At 21.4% G+C, this 20369-nt stretch overlaps 2 protein-coding genes across 2 annotated transcripts; one reads left to right on the forward strand and one right to left on the reverse strand.

The window, feature by feature from the left end:
• The first annotated feature begins 6913 nt into the window (after positions 1–6913).
• On the forward strand, positions 6914–17389 carry LOC128958287 (cGMP-dependent protein kinase 1-like). Its single transcript, XM_054304103.1, has 10 exons — positions 6914–7314; positions 11952–12481; positions 12613–12667; positions 14743–14848; positions 15084–15147; positions 15323–15600; positions 16040–16423; positions 16519–16681; positions 16778–16920; positions 16999–17389. Exons 1-10 carry the CDS (start codon positions 7131–7133, stop codon positions 17387–17389), a joined length of 2298 nt encoding a protein of 765 aa, XP_054160078.1. The 5' UTR covers positions 6914–7130.
• Positions 17390–18665: 1276 nt separating this feature from the next.
• Positions 18666–20311, reverse strand: LOC128958288 (putative uncharacterized protein DDB_G0287457). The gene is made up of 2 exons (XM_054304104.1): positions 20090–20311; positions 18666–19352 (listed from the first exon to the last, which is right to left on the reverse strand). Exons 1-2 carry the CDS (start codon positions 20300–20302, stop codon positions 18666–18668), a joined length of 900 nt encoding a protein of 299 aa, XP_054160079.1. The 5' UTR covers positions 20303–20311.
• Positions 20312–20369: the final 58 nt, after the last annotated feature.

The following is a 20369-nucleotide window of genomic DNA, read 5'->3' on the forward strand; positions in this document are numbered from 1 at the left end:
CCATCAAAGTTTGCTTCTGGCAATGCTTTATAGCATTCTCACTGGTTTTTTAATAGTAAATGTTTTTTTTTAATTAAATATAAACTATATTTTAGTGTTTTAGTAATGAATCATTATTATTATTTTTTGTTTTAATTTTCCAAAATTCCTTATTGTTTTTTAACAGTTTTTTAATGTTTGATATATACTTGTAATGATAACAATATAATTATATAATCGATATTATTTTTAATAAAATTAAAAAATATATATTAATGACATAACAAGTGTTGGTGTAATTTATTATTAAGTACATACTGTACTATACACTATATACAGTATACACTAACAAAAATAATCATTTATTTTTTTTAAGTAAATTAATATAGAAAAAAGGTTTTAATATATTAATAAATTTAATTAGTTTTCTTTTTTTAAAAACTATTAAATGTGTTTACTATTAATAATATTAGTAATAAAAAAAAACAATTTAATAAATGTTTTTGATGAAAATTTTATGATATTATTATTTTGTTTTTTTGAATTTAGCTTAAAAGATATTAATATATATATATTGGTGACAATATAAAATGTGTATATGTTTGTCTGTATAATATTAATTTATTAGTTTTTTATAAGACAATCAATCAACACATGTTGTATCGATACAGGTAATGGTTTCTATAATATAAACTATCTTTAGGGACATAAAACAAAACAAAATCTCAACTCAATTGTCTTAATGAGTTGTTTTTTAAGGTGGATACAGGTGTGTATGTGTTTGTATATATGTTCGTATATGTGTGTGATATGTATGTATGTATTTGTGTGTGTGTGTGTGTGTGTGTGTGTGTGTGTGTGTATTTAATACCCGATACTATATGTACTCATATGCACTGTGCATGAATGAAATTACGCACCGTTATGTTAACTGCACAGTGATATAGGATTTATATATAAATAGAGTTGACTTTTAAATAATGAATATTTTTTTGAATAGCAGTATTACTGTTATCCTATAAATTAATAGATCAACTAAATATATTATATAATAAAAGTAATAATAATAATAACCGTATTAATCATCAATTTTCAAATGTTTTTTTATTGTTAATGTTACGCAATTTATATTTTATAATTATTTGTAATATTATTTATTATTTTAATACAATTGTAAATGTTGTACGCATGGTATGTACAACATATATATTTTTATTATTGTATATTTTATTATAAAAGTAATTGTAATATTATGACATATTGTCATTAGTATGGGTTTAAATGTTTTAATCAGTTATTAGGGTTTATATTTAATTGTAATTTAAGATTTGTTATTGTTAATAATAAATAATTGTTATTTTTGGGGAAATGTTTTGTTTATTTTATTAATATTAATTAATGTTTTTAAGAATATTTTTTATAGATTTAAAGATATGGCAAGAAACCGCGTTTTTTGTAACATTAATGTTATTATTAAAACTTAAAATAACTAATAAAATTTAATTCATTACAATATAATACAATGTACTCACAATAATATATAGTACTATAAAAATATTGTATTAGTTATGTTTTTTTAAATTAAAAAAAACTGCAAGAATATTTAAACATCTATATAAAAATAAATTTTAAATTTTAAAAGTAAGTAATTTTGATACACTAAAGTTTGTAAATAAAATATTAGTTTAAACAACTTGTTATTTAATAATTTATGTTTTACTAGCAATTTTCAAATATATTTCAAAATAAATTTGTAGAAATCATTAAATTATTTATTGTTTACATTCTTTAATTGATATATACTGTTAAACATAGTTTTCATAATTAATAGTTGAATTAGTTATTTTAATTTATTATTTATAAATCTATCAATAGTGTTTTTTGAATTATACTTTTAAAATTTATTTTTTTATAATCACTATATTAGATTAATATTTAACATTAAATTTTTATATTATTATTATTATTGTTAAGTTTATTTTTTTATAGAAATATTTTAAATTGCAATTTTATAGAATTAAAAAATTAGTTAATAAAGTTATTTTTATGAAAAATTATTGTTTGGCTAATATACCTAAACTAATATAAAACTTTATAAATTGAAAATGTCATATTAATAAAATAAAAATGATAAAAACGATAAAAACATATTTATAATAGTAAATTTATAACAAAATATATAAATTATAATTTTAAATAGTTTATTATGTTTTTGAGATGGTATTAGTGTTAGCAAAAAAAGAGAAATTTCTAGAAAGTTTCTAAAAGAAATTTCTATTTATGGGATCCCCATGGTTAATTTTGTTTTCTCGATATTTGTTATCTTTAACATTGTTTTTATAAGTAATATTTAAATATTATTAATAGTATTTTAATTATTAATTAAAGTAAAAAATTTATTTATTTAATTATATTAAACTATGATATAATAAAATGGTGAATAAAATTTTACAAAACTGATTATTATTAAAGAATTATAATTATTTATATAGGTATCCCATTTGTATAATATAATATTATACAGTAATCTACATTATATAGTATAATATTATATGTATAGTATTATATGTCTCATTAATATATTTATAGTTTTACAATATCTATAGATATGGGGATCCCATATTATAACAAAAAAGTTAAATTTCTATAGAAATTTATTCCTGAGAAACTTTCTAGAAACTTTCTCAGGGAAATTTATTAGAAACTTTCTATTTGCCCATCTCTATATGGTATTAACTTTTTATATATTTATTTAATTATTTGTAAATTTAAATTTATATTTCTATTAAATAAAATAAAATATATATTGTTATATGCATTATTAAATATTTATCTAAAAAAATATTATAAACTCAACTCTCTTATAAAATATAATAATAAAAATAAATTATTGATATATATATAAACTGTTGCAACACATTTCACTAAATAATTGACTTATATTTCTATGTAATACAACACTAACTATAGATAAAATACTTAACTTTTAAATTTCTATATAATATATATTTTTAAAAATATATTAAAATATTTTTCACTATAAATATTTCTTTAAATAGAATATTTAACTTAAAGATAAAAAATTATATATAAATTTGTATATTTTAATATTGCAAATAAATCTAATTTTTAATTATTTTTCTATTTAGTAAAAATAGGAGACAAAAATAAATATAATATTTTTGCATTTTTTTAATAAATGCAAAAATCAATCAATTATATAGCTTTTAATTATTGTGTCTCAAACAGAGAACACTATAAATCATTTTATTTTATTTTGTATAATAATAGTTAGTATACTATAATAATAATATGAAATATACTAGTATATAAATTTAAGTAAATATATTATACAAATAAACTACATGTCTAAAAATTTATTAACTGATAGTAAATGTATAATATTATATAAAAGAAAATTCAATATATTGATATTATAATTGCATGAACAATATATTGTATAATAATATATATTTGATTTAATCAATAAAATAATATAAAACTAAATATATTTAGTATTCATAGTATAGCTTATATACAGTAGAGTAAGTATACAACAACAACTACAACAACAACAACAACAACAACAACAACAAATTAAATATAAAGAAACAAACTAGTATTTAACCTATCTTATTTATATGTCATTAAATAATACAATACAGATATTATAGATGTATGTAAAGTATTTTGTTATATCAATAATAATAATAATAATAATAATACAATAGAGAGTATGAATACAATAAACTTAAAATGCAATAATGATTTTGTTTTCTTTCCCGAGGAAAATCATATATTAAATATATAAAAAAATAAGAGATCACCAGTTGCTGTATATTATCTTTGTAGGTATATGTTGTATACTTTATATTGTGTGTATGTATGTGTTTGTGTTATCTGTATCTACCTATCCTTTATGCAGTATATATATATATTATAACAATACCAAATGCCTTCACCACAAATGTTTGCGCACACTTTATTGGTGTGTTTAACACTGGTGTGTGTTTGTTAGCTATATAACAAATTTTAGCAGTATCTCAGATACGGAATATTCTCTATAACGTTATATATATATATAGTATATATGACTTGAATGTCTATGACATAGACTCGTGATGTGATTTTAAATATCATACACATAGACACCACACACACACACACACACACACACACACACACACATTGTTTGAGAAAACTCCGATTTATATAACGGTGCCAATCATATTGTGTTCACAAGTCTCACATATACACATATAATCTTTCAATATGTGTGTGTATGCACTGTATTAATGATTGTCTGTATGTGTGCGCAAAACTAAAGGGTAATGATTTTATTTGAAAGTCATTATAATTTATAAATGTATTATTGCATTAATATTATTAGGATTAGATAATAATTATAATTTTATTTTTTTTTTAAATTATATAAATTTATAGTTGCTTATGTAATTAATTATTTTTCAAATTAAAAAATACAATCATTATATTATAAATCTATTTTAATAACAAAATGTGCAAATATTTCTAAATTTTTGTTTATTTATTTAAAGTATTATATGAAAAGAATATATATATAAATTAAAATTTTAAATTATTAGTAATAAAACTAAATTATATAATTATAATTAATATTTTATTATTGTATTTAGTTTTGTTTTATTTGTTAGTTGCAATTTACTAAATAATTTTTAACATTAATTATAAATGTATATAATTGCTCTTTTATCTTTTAAATAATCTATTGCCGAAAATTTTAATTAATATTATTTATTATTTACTAACAATTTATTTTAGAAATTATTTTAATACTTATAAACCATATATATATAGTAAGATTATTATTTTGTAAAAAACATGACATGTCATTTATATAAATTGAAATTTTTTTTAAATCTTTAATATTATGTGTTGTATGTGTGTGTATGTTAACAATGACATGTCATACAACTGCAAACACAAAAATATAAAAAGTTATTAACATTTTTATTGAGATATTTATTGTGAATCCAGATATATATTTATATATATATATTATTTATAATTTTTCTTTGCTTTTATAATCTATATTTATGTTATTATTTTTTATTTTGTTTAGTCAATTGAATGCTATATATATATATATATATAATATAGATATACAATATAGAAATTTGTTGGTAAAGCAGTGTAATACCGGTGCACTAATTTATTTTCCATACCATCTAATTATAGAGTGTTTATAATTAAAAGCCTATAACTGTTGTGAAACTTTATGATATATCTGGTTTGCGATTGTCATCATATATGAGAAGCCCCATTAATATAAAGCGTTTACATCAAAAAATTAAGGTTTGTATTTTTTCAATTATTCATAGAAATTATTGTTAATTTTAGTTATTGTAAACAATGAATATTATTTTCATAGAAATTTGTTTCAGAAAAATTATATATATATATATTGTATATATTTCACTAAATATTTTAAAATTATTTATAAATAACTTACTAAACATATATACTGTATAAATTGATATATTAGTATACATTAATAAATATATTTACTTTATATTATGACAGCATTTATAGTGAATCATACTTTACGTTAAAAACAATATGCAATATATATATATAATATTGAATATATAGTAAATAGCTAACAGTGTACTGAAACCTAACAAAATAATTTGATCAAATTAGTAGATTGTAGACTAAACTTGTATATTATAAAATAAACATATATTGAGAATATATGCTCATATAAATGATATATAACTGTATATTCAGTAATTTGATCGCTAAAAAGCAATTTTTGTTACAATAAAAAAATATATTGAATGATCAGTAATTTTGTGTTATTTATTAATATAATTTACAGTATCTATTTATATCTTTTATACTGTACAATATATATGATAACATTGAAGCCATAAATTATCATTATATTCATATATCATTTATAAAATTTATAAAATATAAACTTATATATAACATAAAGAATTTTTCATATATTTAAAATTAATTATGTTTATATATTGTATTAGCTTTATGTTATGTTAGATTAATTTACAAGTATATAAATATATATATAAAGTATTTTACAATTATAAACAGTTTTCACAAAATATTTTAATATTTATTTAAAATATGATTGAATTATGAATTTTATTTTCATTTTATTTTTGTTTCTGAAAAACAAAACAATTTAATTGATAATTGTTACGGTTTGGTAATACTGCTGCTTTGACTACGCTATGGACTACACAGTTATGTCATCCACAAGTGGTGGCTATCGACACCAATTGAGGCTATTTTTGGGCCGTAGTATTGGAGCAAAAAGTAAACGCCCCGACAGTAATAATAGCCGCGACAATAGTAAAGTTAATAGTAGTAGTAGTAGTAATAGTAGTGATAAACGTTTAGCTAAAAAGCTAAATAACAGAAAAAATAAGGACAAACATAATCATCAACAACACAATGATGATAAAATAGGCGATGTTGTTGTTGTTGGCGGTGGTGGTGGTGATGGTGGTAGTGGTGATGATGCTAATAGTGTTGGCAATGTAGCCAGTGATCAGTCAAAAGTGACTAACTTTCCTACAACAACAACAACAGCAGCAACAACAACATCGACAACAATTAATAGCAAAAGTTTTTATAAACAAACGACTAATAATAGCTCATTGAAAAGTCCTATTAATTTAGCAGTTAATTATTGTAATAATAATAATAATACTAATAATAGTATCGATTGTAGTAGTATTGAACAAAAGTTTGTTACATTTATTAATAAATTGCGGACAATTGCCGCCAATAGTACTACTAATACTAATAATAATAATAATAGCAGCCCTAGTGGTGGTGGACCAGATTTGCTACGGCTTCTCTATTTAATAAAAAATTCAAAACATCAGACCAACTGTACTCGACAGCCGCCCATTTGGCACAAGAGATCCTATTCGCTGAACGACATACCAGTGCTCGACAACGAACTAATAGATAGCAATTCAGACAGTGTCGACAATGTCTATAACGATTCAATTAGCGACAGTTTGATCGCCAACATTAACAACAATAGTAGTAAGTGTTCAAAATTTAAGCGAACACTTAGCTATCTATCGGGTAAGTCGTTTATCCGGCGCCGTAAGCTTAAGCTAAAGAAGCCGATAATGGGTCAAAACACGTCAACGACATCGCCAGTAATTGACAATACTACTAGTACTGCCAATACTGTCACCAATACAGCTATCAGTAATGCTGGCAGTAGTGTTGGTGGTGGTAGTGGCAGTGGCTCCAGTGTTGTCACTGGAAAGTCGGACAAACCAATGGATACCAGTGCTACTACTAATACCGGTATAATTATCTTTTATCATTTAATACCTAAAGTAATTTTCATGTAGTTTATATTGCATAAATAAGTTTAATTTAAATTTTTTATTTTATTTTATTTAGTTGTTTATTTGTGTTAAAACACTAAGCATTACAGTCACAAAACAGTATTGTTTAATATAAACACTAATTGCAAGCAATTAATTGTTTCGATAGATTTATCGTTTAAATCAGTAAATCATTTATTTGTAAAACTTATTTGTCAAATGAAAAATACAGTACAGAATATTCTGTATTATTTGTTTTTGTCATTTTGATGAACAATTTGTTTTACTTTATATGTGTATAAATTATAGATGTTTTACTAATTAATGTGCATATATATAGTGTGTGTGTTTACTATTATATTTAAATATAAAACTAATTGTCTTAATGTAATGATAGAAATATATATATATATATATTTAGTAAAATAAAGTTTTTTTAGAAAAAGATTTAAACATTTATACTCTAATTTAGTTTTATTTTTGTGCAAAAAATAATGATTTTTCAATTTAAAATTTTTATAATAAAAATTTCTTCAAATTTAATTTGCAAAAAACAGAATAAGTACAATAATAATAAAATTAAATAAAAAAAACAATTTTTTACAAAATAAAAATTATGATAATAATAATTAATTTTACTTTACAAATAAAATCTAAAAATTCAAATGTCACACCTAAAGTCTAGTGATTATATAATAAATACAATTAGGTGTATATATATAATATATGATAAATGGAAATGTAGAATAAAGCAATTTCAATCAATAAATTTTATATAAATTTTATTATATTTATTACTATTAAATATACTGTTTTTATATTAACTTTTATGACATTTATTTTCTAAGTTTAAGTTTTATTTTGTTATTTATAATCAATTAAATATAAATTTAATTTTTAAAATAAATATTGTACTTATATATATTTTTTTTTAAAAAGTTAAGATTTAATATATTTACGTAAAATACAAATTTATTATTAAACAATAGTTACAACTATCATCTTCTTAATTATGAGATTTATATTTTTAAATAATTTATTAATTAGTTTTGAAGTTTATTAAATAAAAATTGAACTTTTCAAACTAATTTAATAAAACTAGAATAACTATATGATAATTTAAATTTAAGTTATATTTATTTGTAGTATAAAAAATTGCAAATCACAAAATTATTATATGAAAATTTGTTTATTACCAATAAATTTTCTAGAAATATTTATTAGATTTTATACTATTTTTTATACATAATAATAATAATCAAAGAAAAAATTCAAAAGTCATGAATTATTTATATAGTCAAACAATTTTTGGTTCATTAGATAATAATATATTTTTAGTATTCATATATATATTCAGTATAATAATAGCAATATTTATGATTTTTACTATTTTTTTTATTATAATACAGTATATATGTTATTGCAATTATAGTACAGTATATTCATATTTTTTGGCCATAATATTAATTGTATTAAATATGAGTCAAATGTTTAAAGAAAATTATTTAATTTATTATGCATTTATAATAATATTTATCTAACATTTTATATACTGCATAATTGTATTATTTATTCAGAATTATTTAAATATATAAAAAATACTTATAAACTTTACTTTATTAATATAGTATTAATAATATTCCAATTTATTTTAGTTAAAATATTATTAAATTAAAAAAAAAATAAAATAGATTAGTAAAATATATAAAATCAATAAACATTAAAAATTTATTTATTTATCATACATTTTATTGTTAACATTTTTTTATATTAAAGTCATATTTATTAACAGATATTTTTATTATTTAATCTTTCGTTTTTATTCAATTTTAAAAAATAAATATTAAATTTTGATTTTTACAAATATAAAATAATAATCATTATTTGTAAATGTCATACAAAATGTAACCTTTGATTATTTAATCTAAATTAGTTATATTATTTTTCATGAATAAATAATAAATTTAAATGTAACTTACAATTTAAAAATATTTTATATTATAAGATCAAATTTGTATTATTTAACATACAATATATTTTATATAAATTTATATATTCATATATCATATTCAAATAGAAAATAAATAATATAAGGTAGACTTTATTTATTTAAAATAGGAAAAATATATATAAAAATAATAAATACACGTATTTATCAAATAATTTTAATAATATTTTTGAACTATAAAAAATCCATAGTATATATGTTTTTGTATGTTTTTTTAGAAAAATATTTGAAATAATATACTTTTATAAATAAAGAAAATACATTTATATTATTCTAACTGAAATATTATGTAAAAAACAAAAATATGATATATTAAATGTTTTTAAGTATTTGTGTTATAATTTTTTTTAGAAATCAATCAGACAATAATTTTTTATATACAATATCTGTAATTTATTTTATTTTAAGTAGAATATTTATGGTCATTGATATAATTTAAATTAATATTATAATAGTATATTGTATTAATAATAATAAGTTTTATTTAAAAATTTTGTAATTAAAACATTATAATGTAGATTTTTTAATTTATATAAAAAAATATTTTTGTAAAAAAACATTTTAATATTAATCAATTCTTTTTATTTTTAATATAAACAATGGTATTATATAACTTATAAATTTTCTATAAATATTCAATATAATAAATGATATATATAAGATCTATACAAATGTATAGTATTTATATATTCAGTACATTATATAAAAGCAATTTTCTTTATTGTCTTAAATGTTATGCTCAATATTTTTTTTATTATTTCAACTATTTTTATTATTATTTGATTCTTGGCATTTATATAGTATTTGATACGCTCTCTCTCTCTCTCTCTCTTTCTCTCTTTCTCTCTCTCTCTCTCTCTCTCTCTCTCTCTCTCTCTCTCTCTCTCTCTCTCTCTCTCTCTCTCTCTCTCTCTCTCTCTCTCTCTCTCTCTCTCTATGTCGCTCAAGGGTCTCTTAGCTGTGTTTGTAAAAGAAAATTTGTATTAAAAATACCAATAGTTTCATAAATATGGGTAAAAACTGACTATATATATATAGTTATATTTAAAATACAGAATATTCTGTATTTAAAATACATACACTAAATGTAAAAGATTAGATAATTTAAATAAAAACACTGTTGAATGCCAACACACAACTGATGTTATATAATATATAAATTTATAAATCTTTACTAATATATATACTGACTGTTGAAAATGATAATAAAATTGTCATTTAAATGAAAAAAATATTAAAATTTTTTTAGTATTTACGCTAAGGAAACGACATTTTTTGATATATACTTGTGACGCATAAAAATTATAATAAAATTTCACACAATTTTGAACTTAATAAATAAAATAAATGTCATCTAATATAACTAAATTGTTGTAAAAAAATCACTGTTTACTTTATCATAAAATTTTTATTATAAAAATGAATTTATTATCTACAATTATCATTATTATTGACTATTAAATTTTATTTTTTTATAGATATTACAAATTAAATTTTCTACACATAAATTTTTGTATATATATATTTAATTATATATAACGTATTATATAAACAACTAAATAGCTAAATTTTATTGGTTGAACAACTTAACAATTTGTTATATAGCAAATTGACATCTAGGGATATATTGTATATATATATATATATGATATATAAAATTGTTAGCCTAAAGCATATTTGTGTTAACATGTATAACAATTCAATTATTTTATATGTTTGTGTGTTTATATTACATTTTTGAAAAGCACTTACAGTACTACACAATACATTATAACGATTGTATTTGTTATATTGAATATATCAGTAAAATATTATAATATAATATATAATCATAGTTTATAGTACTCTAATCGACTGTTTTATTAAAGTGATCATTTTCAAATATTATCCACAAAAATAACCTATAATTTTCATACAAGTTTTTTTTTGTATATTATATCTACATATTTATAAATCTCGTATATAATATTAGAAATTTTTATTAATAAACAAAAATTACTATATAGAAATTAATATTATTAATTAGTTTACTTGGATAAAATTTTAAAAATATGCATAATATTTGACAGTTTTAGATTTTTTAAAAATATTTTTAAATATTTCAATCTTGTTTGTTTATATTAAATAAATTTTGTTTATTATTTCTATTTATCATAATTATTCCCTGAATGTTGGTCATCTTATATTTTACAATATACAAAATTTTATTTTTAAATAATACTTGACATTCATTATAGCTAATTTAAGTAAAGTATTTTGTCAATAATAAAATTATTTCATAATATTAATTGATTTAAGTTAGTATTTATTATCATATAAGTTATAATTTAATATGTTATAAAATTGATACAGTATATATTTATTAATATTGAATATGTTTTATATAGTTATTAATGAATTATTATTATAATTATGTATCTTTTTTATTATAATGTTAATTATGAAACAAAAATTGCTTAATTGTTAGTATTTATATATTTAATTTTTTTATAATAATAATAACAACAATAATTATATTTCAAGTATTGTATAAATTGTTTAAAAAATAAAATAATAGAAATTTTCTATTATTTATTTTCATTTATTTTTTGTTGAATTATCAATAGATGAAATAGTAGTACATTTGCGCGATGAGCTCCGGGCTACTAAATTGCAACTATACGAACGGGATCAGCAGCTGCTAAAATTGCACCGGGAGATACATAAAATGAAATGTGTCCTTGAACAAAAATCGTTAACATTAAAATCGTCTATCAGTTCGATGACCGGTGGCGTTGGCAGCAGTGGCGTCGGCGGCAGCGGATCGGCTACTGGTCCGACAAAAAAGTGCGGCGTCAGCGGTGAATGCTATTCACAATCGTCGGCACTGCAGATGCCGGTGATGAAGGTGTCCAAAGACAACCGGTCGAGACAGTTGATCAAAGAGGCACTGCTGGACAACCAGTTTTTGAGACACTTTCTCGACACACATCAACTGAAACTGATTGTCGACGCCATGTATGAGAAAGAGTTTGCCAAAAACTGTCTGATTTGTAAACAGGGTACCAATGGTTCGCACCTGTATGTCATAGCCTATGGCCACTGCGAAATTATCGATAGTAACAATACACTGGTCAATCAATTGGGACCAGGCAAGGTAAATAACTCAATAGTATAGTACTACAGTTAATAAAATTTTTAATTATATTTTATTGCAGTATATTTAGATTAATAATTTTTGAATTAATAATAATTATAATACTATTAATCATTTTTTTTTGTTTTTAGGCATTTGGCGAATTAGCACTGTTATATAACTGCACCCGTACTGCTAGTGTTAAAGGTATTAATCACATAAAATAATTGCTTAAAATTCAATATACAATATACAACAATTTATAATATATATATATATATATAGTTATAAATGTTGAAACAATATAATGTTAATAATTATAGTAAGTAATTACTTTATTTGGTTGATTGACAAGATAATTAAAGTTTTGGGGAAAAAATAATAATACTACTAAAAGTATTAAATATATATATATATAGAAACTAATATAATTAACTTTAAAAATAGTAGCATTAATTGTATATAATTTCAAATATCAAACAAAATGTTTACTATAGTATTAGACTGTAATATCATATGTTAAACTATACAATAATAATGTTTAATCAATTATTACAAAATATAAGAGTTAAGTCCAATAGATTAATGAAATATTAGAAAACTTTATATTAAATATACAGTATTATTATTATTATATAATTATTATAAAAATCTAGTTTAAATTATACAGTCTAAATAATATTAAGTCACTAATTAAAAGTATATATCATATATACTATATGTATATAGAAAAGTTAATTTTTTAGTAAAATATAAATATAATAATGTTTTTGTATAAAAAATGACTTTCAATTTTATGCGTTTATAAACACTTTTCAAAATTAATTTCTTATGTCATTTGCAACGAAAATTTAAGAATATTCTTAAATTACTTTTTTAAGAATAATAATAATAAAATAATAATAATAATAATAATAATAATAATAATAATAATAATAATAATAATAATAATAATAATAATAATAATAATAATAATAATAATAATAATAATAATAATAATAATAATAATAATAATAATAATAATAATAATAATAATAATAATAATAATAATAATAATAATAATAATAATAATAATAATAATAATAATAATAATAATAATAATAATAATAATAATAATAATAATAATAATAATAATAATAATAATAATAATAATAATAATAATAATAATAATAAAATAATAATAATAATATAATATTTTTGACACATATACACATTACTTACTCAACAATAATAATAAAAAGATTATTTTTTTCAAATAATAATAATCCTATTTAGTTATTATTACAACATTAATCATAATGTATTTTATTATAATTATTATTAACAATAAAAATTTTAACAATATTAACAATTTTACAATAAAAACTAAAGCTAAAAAATTTAAATGTTTAATTATTTGGTACAATAAAATTTATTGCCATAATTGTCTATTTTAAAATATAATCTAAAACATAGTCAGGGACACAATATATATGATTTTGATGCACACATTTATTCATAAATATTACAATTAGCTAACACACCCTATGATTTGTTTCATAATTGAGTAAATACTGTACAATACTTTCTATTTTTAAACCTATGAAATCATTGTAAAAAATAGAGTAAATATATAGATAGACTCTATAAAATTATATTATTATTATTAGTATATATATATATATATATATATATGGTATGAATTAGGTCATTGCTATCAAATTTGGTATATTAAAAATGACGGAAATAATCACTGATAATCAATTAATAATGTTTTTTATATTGATAATAAAAATATGCTATTATTTATTAAATATTTTTTTAAAAAATGATGCCATTGAAATAATTAAATTATATTATATATAAACTATTCATATTATTTTTACAAAAATATTTTTTTTAATCATATTATGTCAAATAAGATCAAAATGTAGAGTAATTGCATATCAATTCTCTAAACAATATATAAAATATTATATTATATTATATTTTGATTAATTATCACTATAATAATAATAAAAATAAACTTTCAAATATATACTGAAAATATATATAATATATAAATAAAATTGCAACTTTAAAAATATGTATAAAATTACTCAATTATTTAGTAATTTTTTATTTGATATTGTAATACCAAGATACTAAATACTAAATATGATACTAATTTTTAAATATAGTGTATATATATATAATAATAATTTGGTACTTAAATGAAAATTTGAATAAATTACAACAACAAAAATATTTGATATAATAATTTGTTAATTAATTAATTAATATATATAATAATTTTCAAATAGCATTGACTAAAGTGAGAACCTGGGTATTGGATAGGCGTGCCTTTCAGGTGATTATGATGAAAACAGGCAAAGATAAAAATCAACAATATAAAAAGTTCCTACAAAGGTATTATATATATATATAAAATAAATAAATGCAATTAATTAATTAATTATTAATTTATCTAAAAATAAAATTTTAAAAAATTAGATATTATAGATATTACTTGTTGTTATTTTATTATAATATCTACGAAAAATTTCAATAAACTAATATATTAGATATTATATATCCTAAATAATAATAATAAATATAATAGATTTAATTAATAAAATATTTTTATTTATTTATTTAATTCAAGTGTTCCTCTACTTCACAATCTGAATGAGGAGTTAATCGGAAAGATTGCCGACACTATCGAAGCGGTATTTATTTTTAATAAAACTAAAATACATAAAAACAAAACAAACAAACAAACAATTTTTATACTTTTCCTCGGTGTGGACACACCTATTAAATAAAAAACAAAAAGTTCAAGTGTTTGTCAATTACTTTTGTTGTCAATTAATTATGAAAATTAAAATATGATAAAAAAAACAGGAGTACTATCCGGCCGGCGACTACATCTGCCGACAGGGCTGTTCCGGCGACTCGTTTTACATAATAAGCGCCGGCTCTGTAAAAGTCACTCAACATAACTTTATGGGCGAAGAAACACTTCGGACACTGAAAATGGGCGACTATTTTGGCGAACAGGCCCTACTAATGACCAGTAGCTCAGCCCTACGTACGGCTAATGTTGTTTCACTAGACTGCGAGTGTCTAGTTTTGGACAGATCTAACTTTCACTCACTAATTGGTGATCTTAACGAACTTAAGTGAGTGTTTAATATTAACTCTCATATAATTTAAAGAAGAAAAAACAAATAAATAAACAGAGAATTATTATTCAAAAATTAAATTATTGGCTTAACTTAAAGTATATAATTTTTTTTTAAATTAGACTAAAAAATACAAATAATTTTTTTGCAATTAAATAAAATCAATTATTAATCACTATTGTATCATAGTTGTACTTATTTGTATTTTGCATAGTCAAACATATAGAGTTATACCGTATAAATTTAATAGTATATACTATATTAATAAACTTTATATTTAGTTCAATACATTAAAAACAACAACAAATTAAATTATTTTAAATTTTATATATACATTAATACACAGTAGTATTGTAAATACTGTACAGTTATAATAAAATATTAATTTTAAATGATTTTCAATCAAAAAAACTAAAATTTGATTTGATTTCAACAGAACAAAGTATTACGAGGACAGGGATGTGTTTCACGGATTGGACAGTTCGGAAAGTGACGACAGTGTCGATTCATCGGTAATTGATATGAAACTATCGGATCTGGAAAGGGTTACCACACTAGGCATTGGAGGTTTTGGTAAAGTAGATCTCGTTCGTCACCATCAGAATCGGCAACAAGTGTTTGCACTCAAGTCCTGTTCAAAAGCATTTGTCCGAAGCACACGACAGGAACAGCATATCAACAATGAAAGGGTTGTCCAGCGATTGGCTTCACGCCATCAGTTTGTCTGCAAACTGTATCGTACGTTCAAAGACGATCAATCAGTTTATTTTTTATTAGAGGCAGCACTAGGAGGCGAACTATGGACACTATTGAGGCACAGGTATGTAAAGATAAGAGTTAGAGTTAGTCTAAAATATTTTTTAACGATCTAATGAGTTTACGTTATATCATTTTTTGTTGTTGTTGTTAATTTAGGGGTGCATTTGAAGAACCGGCCGCACGATTCTATATCGGTTGTGTTGTCGAAGCGCTCCGGTATCTGCATTCACATCAAATTATTTATCGCGATCTGAAACCGGAAAACTGTTTGCTCGACAAAACTGGTTATCTGAAGATTACTGACTTTGGGTTCAGTAAAGTATGTATTGTTGAAAAAATAATGTCAACAATTGTCTGTATTTTTTGTTGTTGATTAATCTATTGACACACACACACCCTCCCCAAAAAACACCAGATCCTCACTACTGGCGATAAAACGTGGACATTTTGCGGTACACCCGAATACGTAGCACCGGAGATCATACTGAACAAAGGTCACGACCAGGCGGTCGACTTTTGGTCAATTGGTATACTGTTGTACGAGTTGTTGACGGGAATGTAAATATGACTTATCAATAGTTAACACATACAATGACATAATAGCACCGTTTTTTATATACTGTATATATTATGTAGGCCTCCCTTTACCTCTGCTGATCCATTGAAGACATACAATATTATACTTCGAGGATTTGATGCCATCGGCTTCGAAGAGGCCATCTTTTCGAAGAACTGTGTAAACCTTATCAGACGTCTGTGCCGTGAAAACCCGTCCGAACGGATCGGTGTCCAGAAAAATGGCTATTCAGAGCTCAAATCGCACAAATGGTTTGCCGGTTTCGATTGGGATCAACTCGTCCGCAGACAGATTAAGCCGCCAATTGTTCCCCGACTGAACAGTGCTACCGATAGTCACTATTTTGATGTAACACCCGATCAGACACTCAAAGAAGCAGAATTTGATATGAAAGACATGGCTGTAGATACAGATCAAGAGTACGATAAAAGTTGGGATAAATATTTTTGATGGACAAGTAGTTTATATATATTTTTTTTGAATATAAAATAAAATTGTTGCCATATTTTATCATTTGGATTTCAAATTAACATATATAATATGATATATTATTTGTTGTATTTTTTAAATGTATTAAATATTGTTATATTTATAAAGAGTAATTATACTCATTAATTGTTAATTTAATTAAAATTATTGTTAAAACTGTTTAATTTTTAAGTATTTATAACTAAATATTGTTTGTTAAATTAAATGTTGTGTTTTTATTTATTAATTTATCACATACTTTATATTAAATATAATTAATTATATTCAGTAATTGCTTTAAATTTTATGATTAAAATCAAATAACAATTGTTGTGTAAATTACTTATACTTAAAAATAAATTAAAATTATTTCTTTTATTAATTAACATATCAATTTATATATAATTTGTTTTATATTTATCTAAAAATTTGAATAATTAAAAAATAAATTGATAAAATAAATTATGTTAACATTATCTTTATATAGACAATTCATTTATTGATTTGTTATTATAATTAATGATAATAAATATATTTAAGCTTTGATTTACCGGTAATTCTCAATAAAAATTACAAACAAAAATGTAAATTACTAAATAAATTAGTTTTCTTAAAACTTATTATTTTAATATTTTTCATATCAATTTTAATTGTAATTTATCTTTAATACTGTTTGTTTAATTATTTTTAAAAACTAAAGATTTAATTATACATTTAGCAAATTAATAGATTAAAATAATATAAATTTTATTGCATTCAATATATATTTTTAAACAAATTGGTTATATTTTGAAATATTATTTTGGAAATTGTTATAGTTTAAATGTTACATAATTAATAGATTATGTAAAATAATTCAAAACAATTGACTTTATTTTAAATTATACGTTGTTTTAATACGTTAAATATAATTTTATTTACATGTATTATATTATATTTATTTTATTTTTATAGTAATTATTTTATGCAATAATACTTATTTAGGCATTTTAAGGATATTTTATTTATATAAAATATGATTAATGTTTAATATATTGAATAATTATCATAATAAGGTTTTTATATAATAGATAACAATTGGCAGCAATAGGATTTAACAAAATAATTAGCTATTATTTAAGCTAAACATAAAGATTATAGATATAATATATTTGTTGTTGATTTACATTTTAATAAAAACACAGTCAAAACATTTATATGATTAGACAGTAATAATATTATTTAGTTATTATTATTTTTTCATTATTATAGTCTGGATCTAATTTTCAATATCGACGCTAACAATATCGTTATCCTTATCATTATTAGTATTATTAGTCATACTATTATTTTTATCATTGTTTACTGTCTCGACAACGGCTTTACCACTATTATCATTTTCATTGACTTTGCTGACAACATCCCGATCCCCATCATTGGCAACAACTGTTGTGCCACTACTACCACTACCACCGCCGCTATCATTGCCGGCCGCAGTTGTCTTGACGGTGGCTACTGTTACTGTTGTTGGTGTCTGATTGTCGTCAAACTCGTTACTGGAGGCCGACGACGGTGACGGTGTCTCTGGCTGTAGCTGTGTATGCGATGACTGTTTAGTACGAAGCGATCCAAACAGTCGGCCAAACCGTTTGCGAAAGCCTTTCTGTTCGGAGGCGTAATAGTTAGACGACTTTTCTTTGTTGGTATTGTTAGGTAAGTCGTGGTCGTCCTTTGACCGACGTCTCACATTGTGGCCATTGTTGTTGGCATTCATACGCGGCGATAGCTTACTGCTGGCCGCTTCCCGTTCACGTTCAACGTTGCGCTTGATTTCGGCCAACTCGACGTCGTCTACCGATTTTGATTGACGCCTATGTGTCAACTGTTTTGGCTTCATTTGCATCGGCATTCGGGTCGGATTCACGATTGGCCCGATATCTGAGGCCATCACTACACTGATGCCGATCTGTTTACATATTATAATAAAAATAATATTATTAAGCAATTTTATACAGTAATTTATTATCTATATATATATATATATATTAATAATTATTATTCAATTAAATAACTATAAATATAATACTATAAAAATTGTTTATTATTTGCACATTAATGTTTAACAATTTGCTATTAATTTTATTAGGGACAGTTAGCAAATAATAAAAAATTATACTAAATAATAATAATTTTCTAAAAATAATTATATTATATTGTTTAAGTTACAGAGTCTTACTTATTTACAATATTGTATAATATTATATAAATAATTGAATACAAAAGTTAATTGAAAAAAACTTATTTAGATTAATTAAGAATTTTCTATTAATAAAATTTAATTATAAATAAATTATTGACATATAAATTGATTTTTTTCTTAACTGATATATTTATATAATAATAAAAATGTTATATAATTTATTTTAAAAATATATATTGAAAATTGTTAAGAAATTTATTGTAATACTCAACAAAACCGTTAATCTAATTTAACTTAATTTTAGTTTTACAAATAAATTATTTTGATTATAAGTTATTATTTTATAATAGTGTATACTGTATAAAGATATGTCTAATATATTATTAATGCTAAATTATTGTAAACTATTTGTATACATAAAAAAATTAACTTATAATATTTTCATTATTTATTAATTAATTATATAATAACTAGAAATTAAAATTATTATTATTTTTTAATACATCACTGATATCATCGTCGACTATAGCATTGCCGACCGATTTGCTTCTCCGTCTCATTTGTTCGGCATTGGCCTCATTTCGCAAACGTTTTTGTTTGCGTAGTCGCCGTAGTCTAAGCGACTCCCGGAGCGCACGGGTCAGTGTCTGCAACGATCCAAATGTCGAACTTCTGATACGGTGTTCCTTATCGGAAGCGGCGGCCGCGGCGGACATATTAATTATTGGACCCACTATTATATAAACTTATATATTTATTTTATATAAAAAGGTTTATTATTAT

This window comes from Oppia nitens, unplaced genomic scaffold (genome assembly GCF_028296485.1).
Source record: "Oppia nitens isolate AA-2021 unplaced genomic scaffold, nextdenovo-longstitch-racon4-pilon3 scaffold3_pilon_pilon_pilon, whole genome shotgun sequence".
In the NCBI taxonomy this organism is placed as follows: Eukaryota; Metazoa; Arthropoda; class Arachnida; order Sarcoptiformes; family Oppiidae; genus Oppia; species Oppia nitens.

Coding starts and splice junctions, on each gene's coding strand:
- LOC128958288 (XM_054304104.1), bottom strand. CDS start 20,302: ATGTCCGCCGCGGCCGCCGCTTCCGATAAGGAACACCGTATCAGAAGT. Junction 19,353..20,089: donor TCGACGATGATATCAGTGAT/GTATTAAAAAAT, acceptor ATATGTAAACAG/ATCGGCATCAGTGTAGTGAT.
- LOC128958287 (XM_054304103.1), top strand. CDS start 7,131: ATGGGTCAAAACACGTCAACGACATCGCCAGTAATTGACAATACTACT. Junction 12,482..12,612: donor ATCAATTGGGACCAGGCAAG/GTAAATAACTCA, acceptor TTTTGTTTTTAG/GCATTTGGCGAATTAGCACT. Junction 16,682..16,777: donor CTGACTTTGGGTTCAGTAAA/GTATGTATTGTT, acceptor AAAAAACACCAG/ATCCTCACTACTGGCGATAA.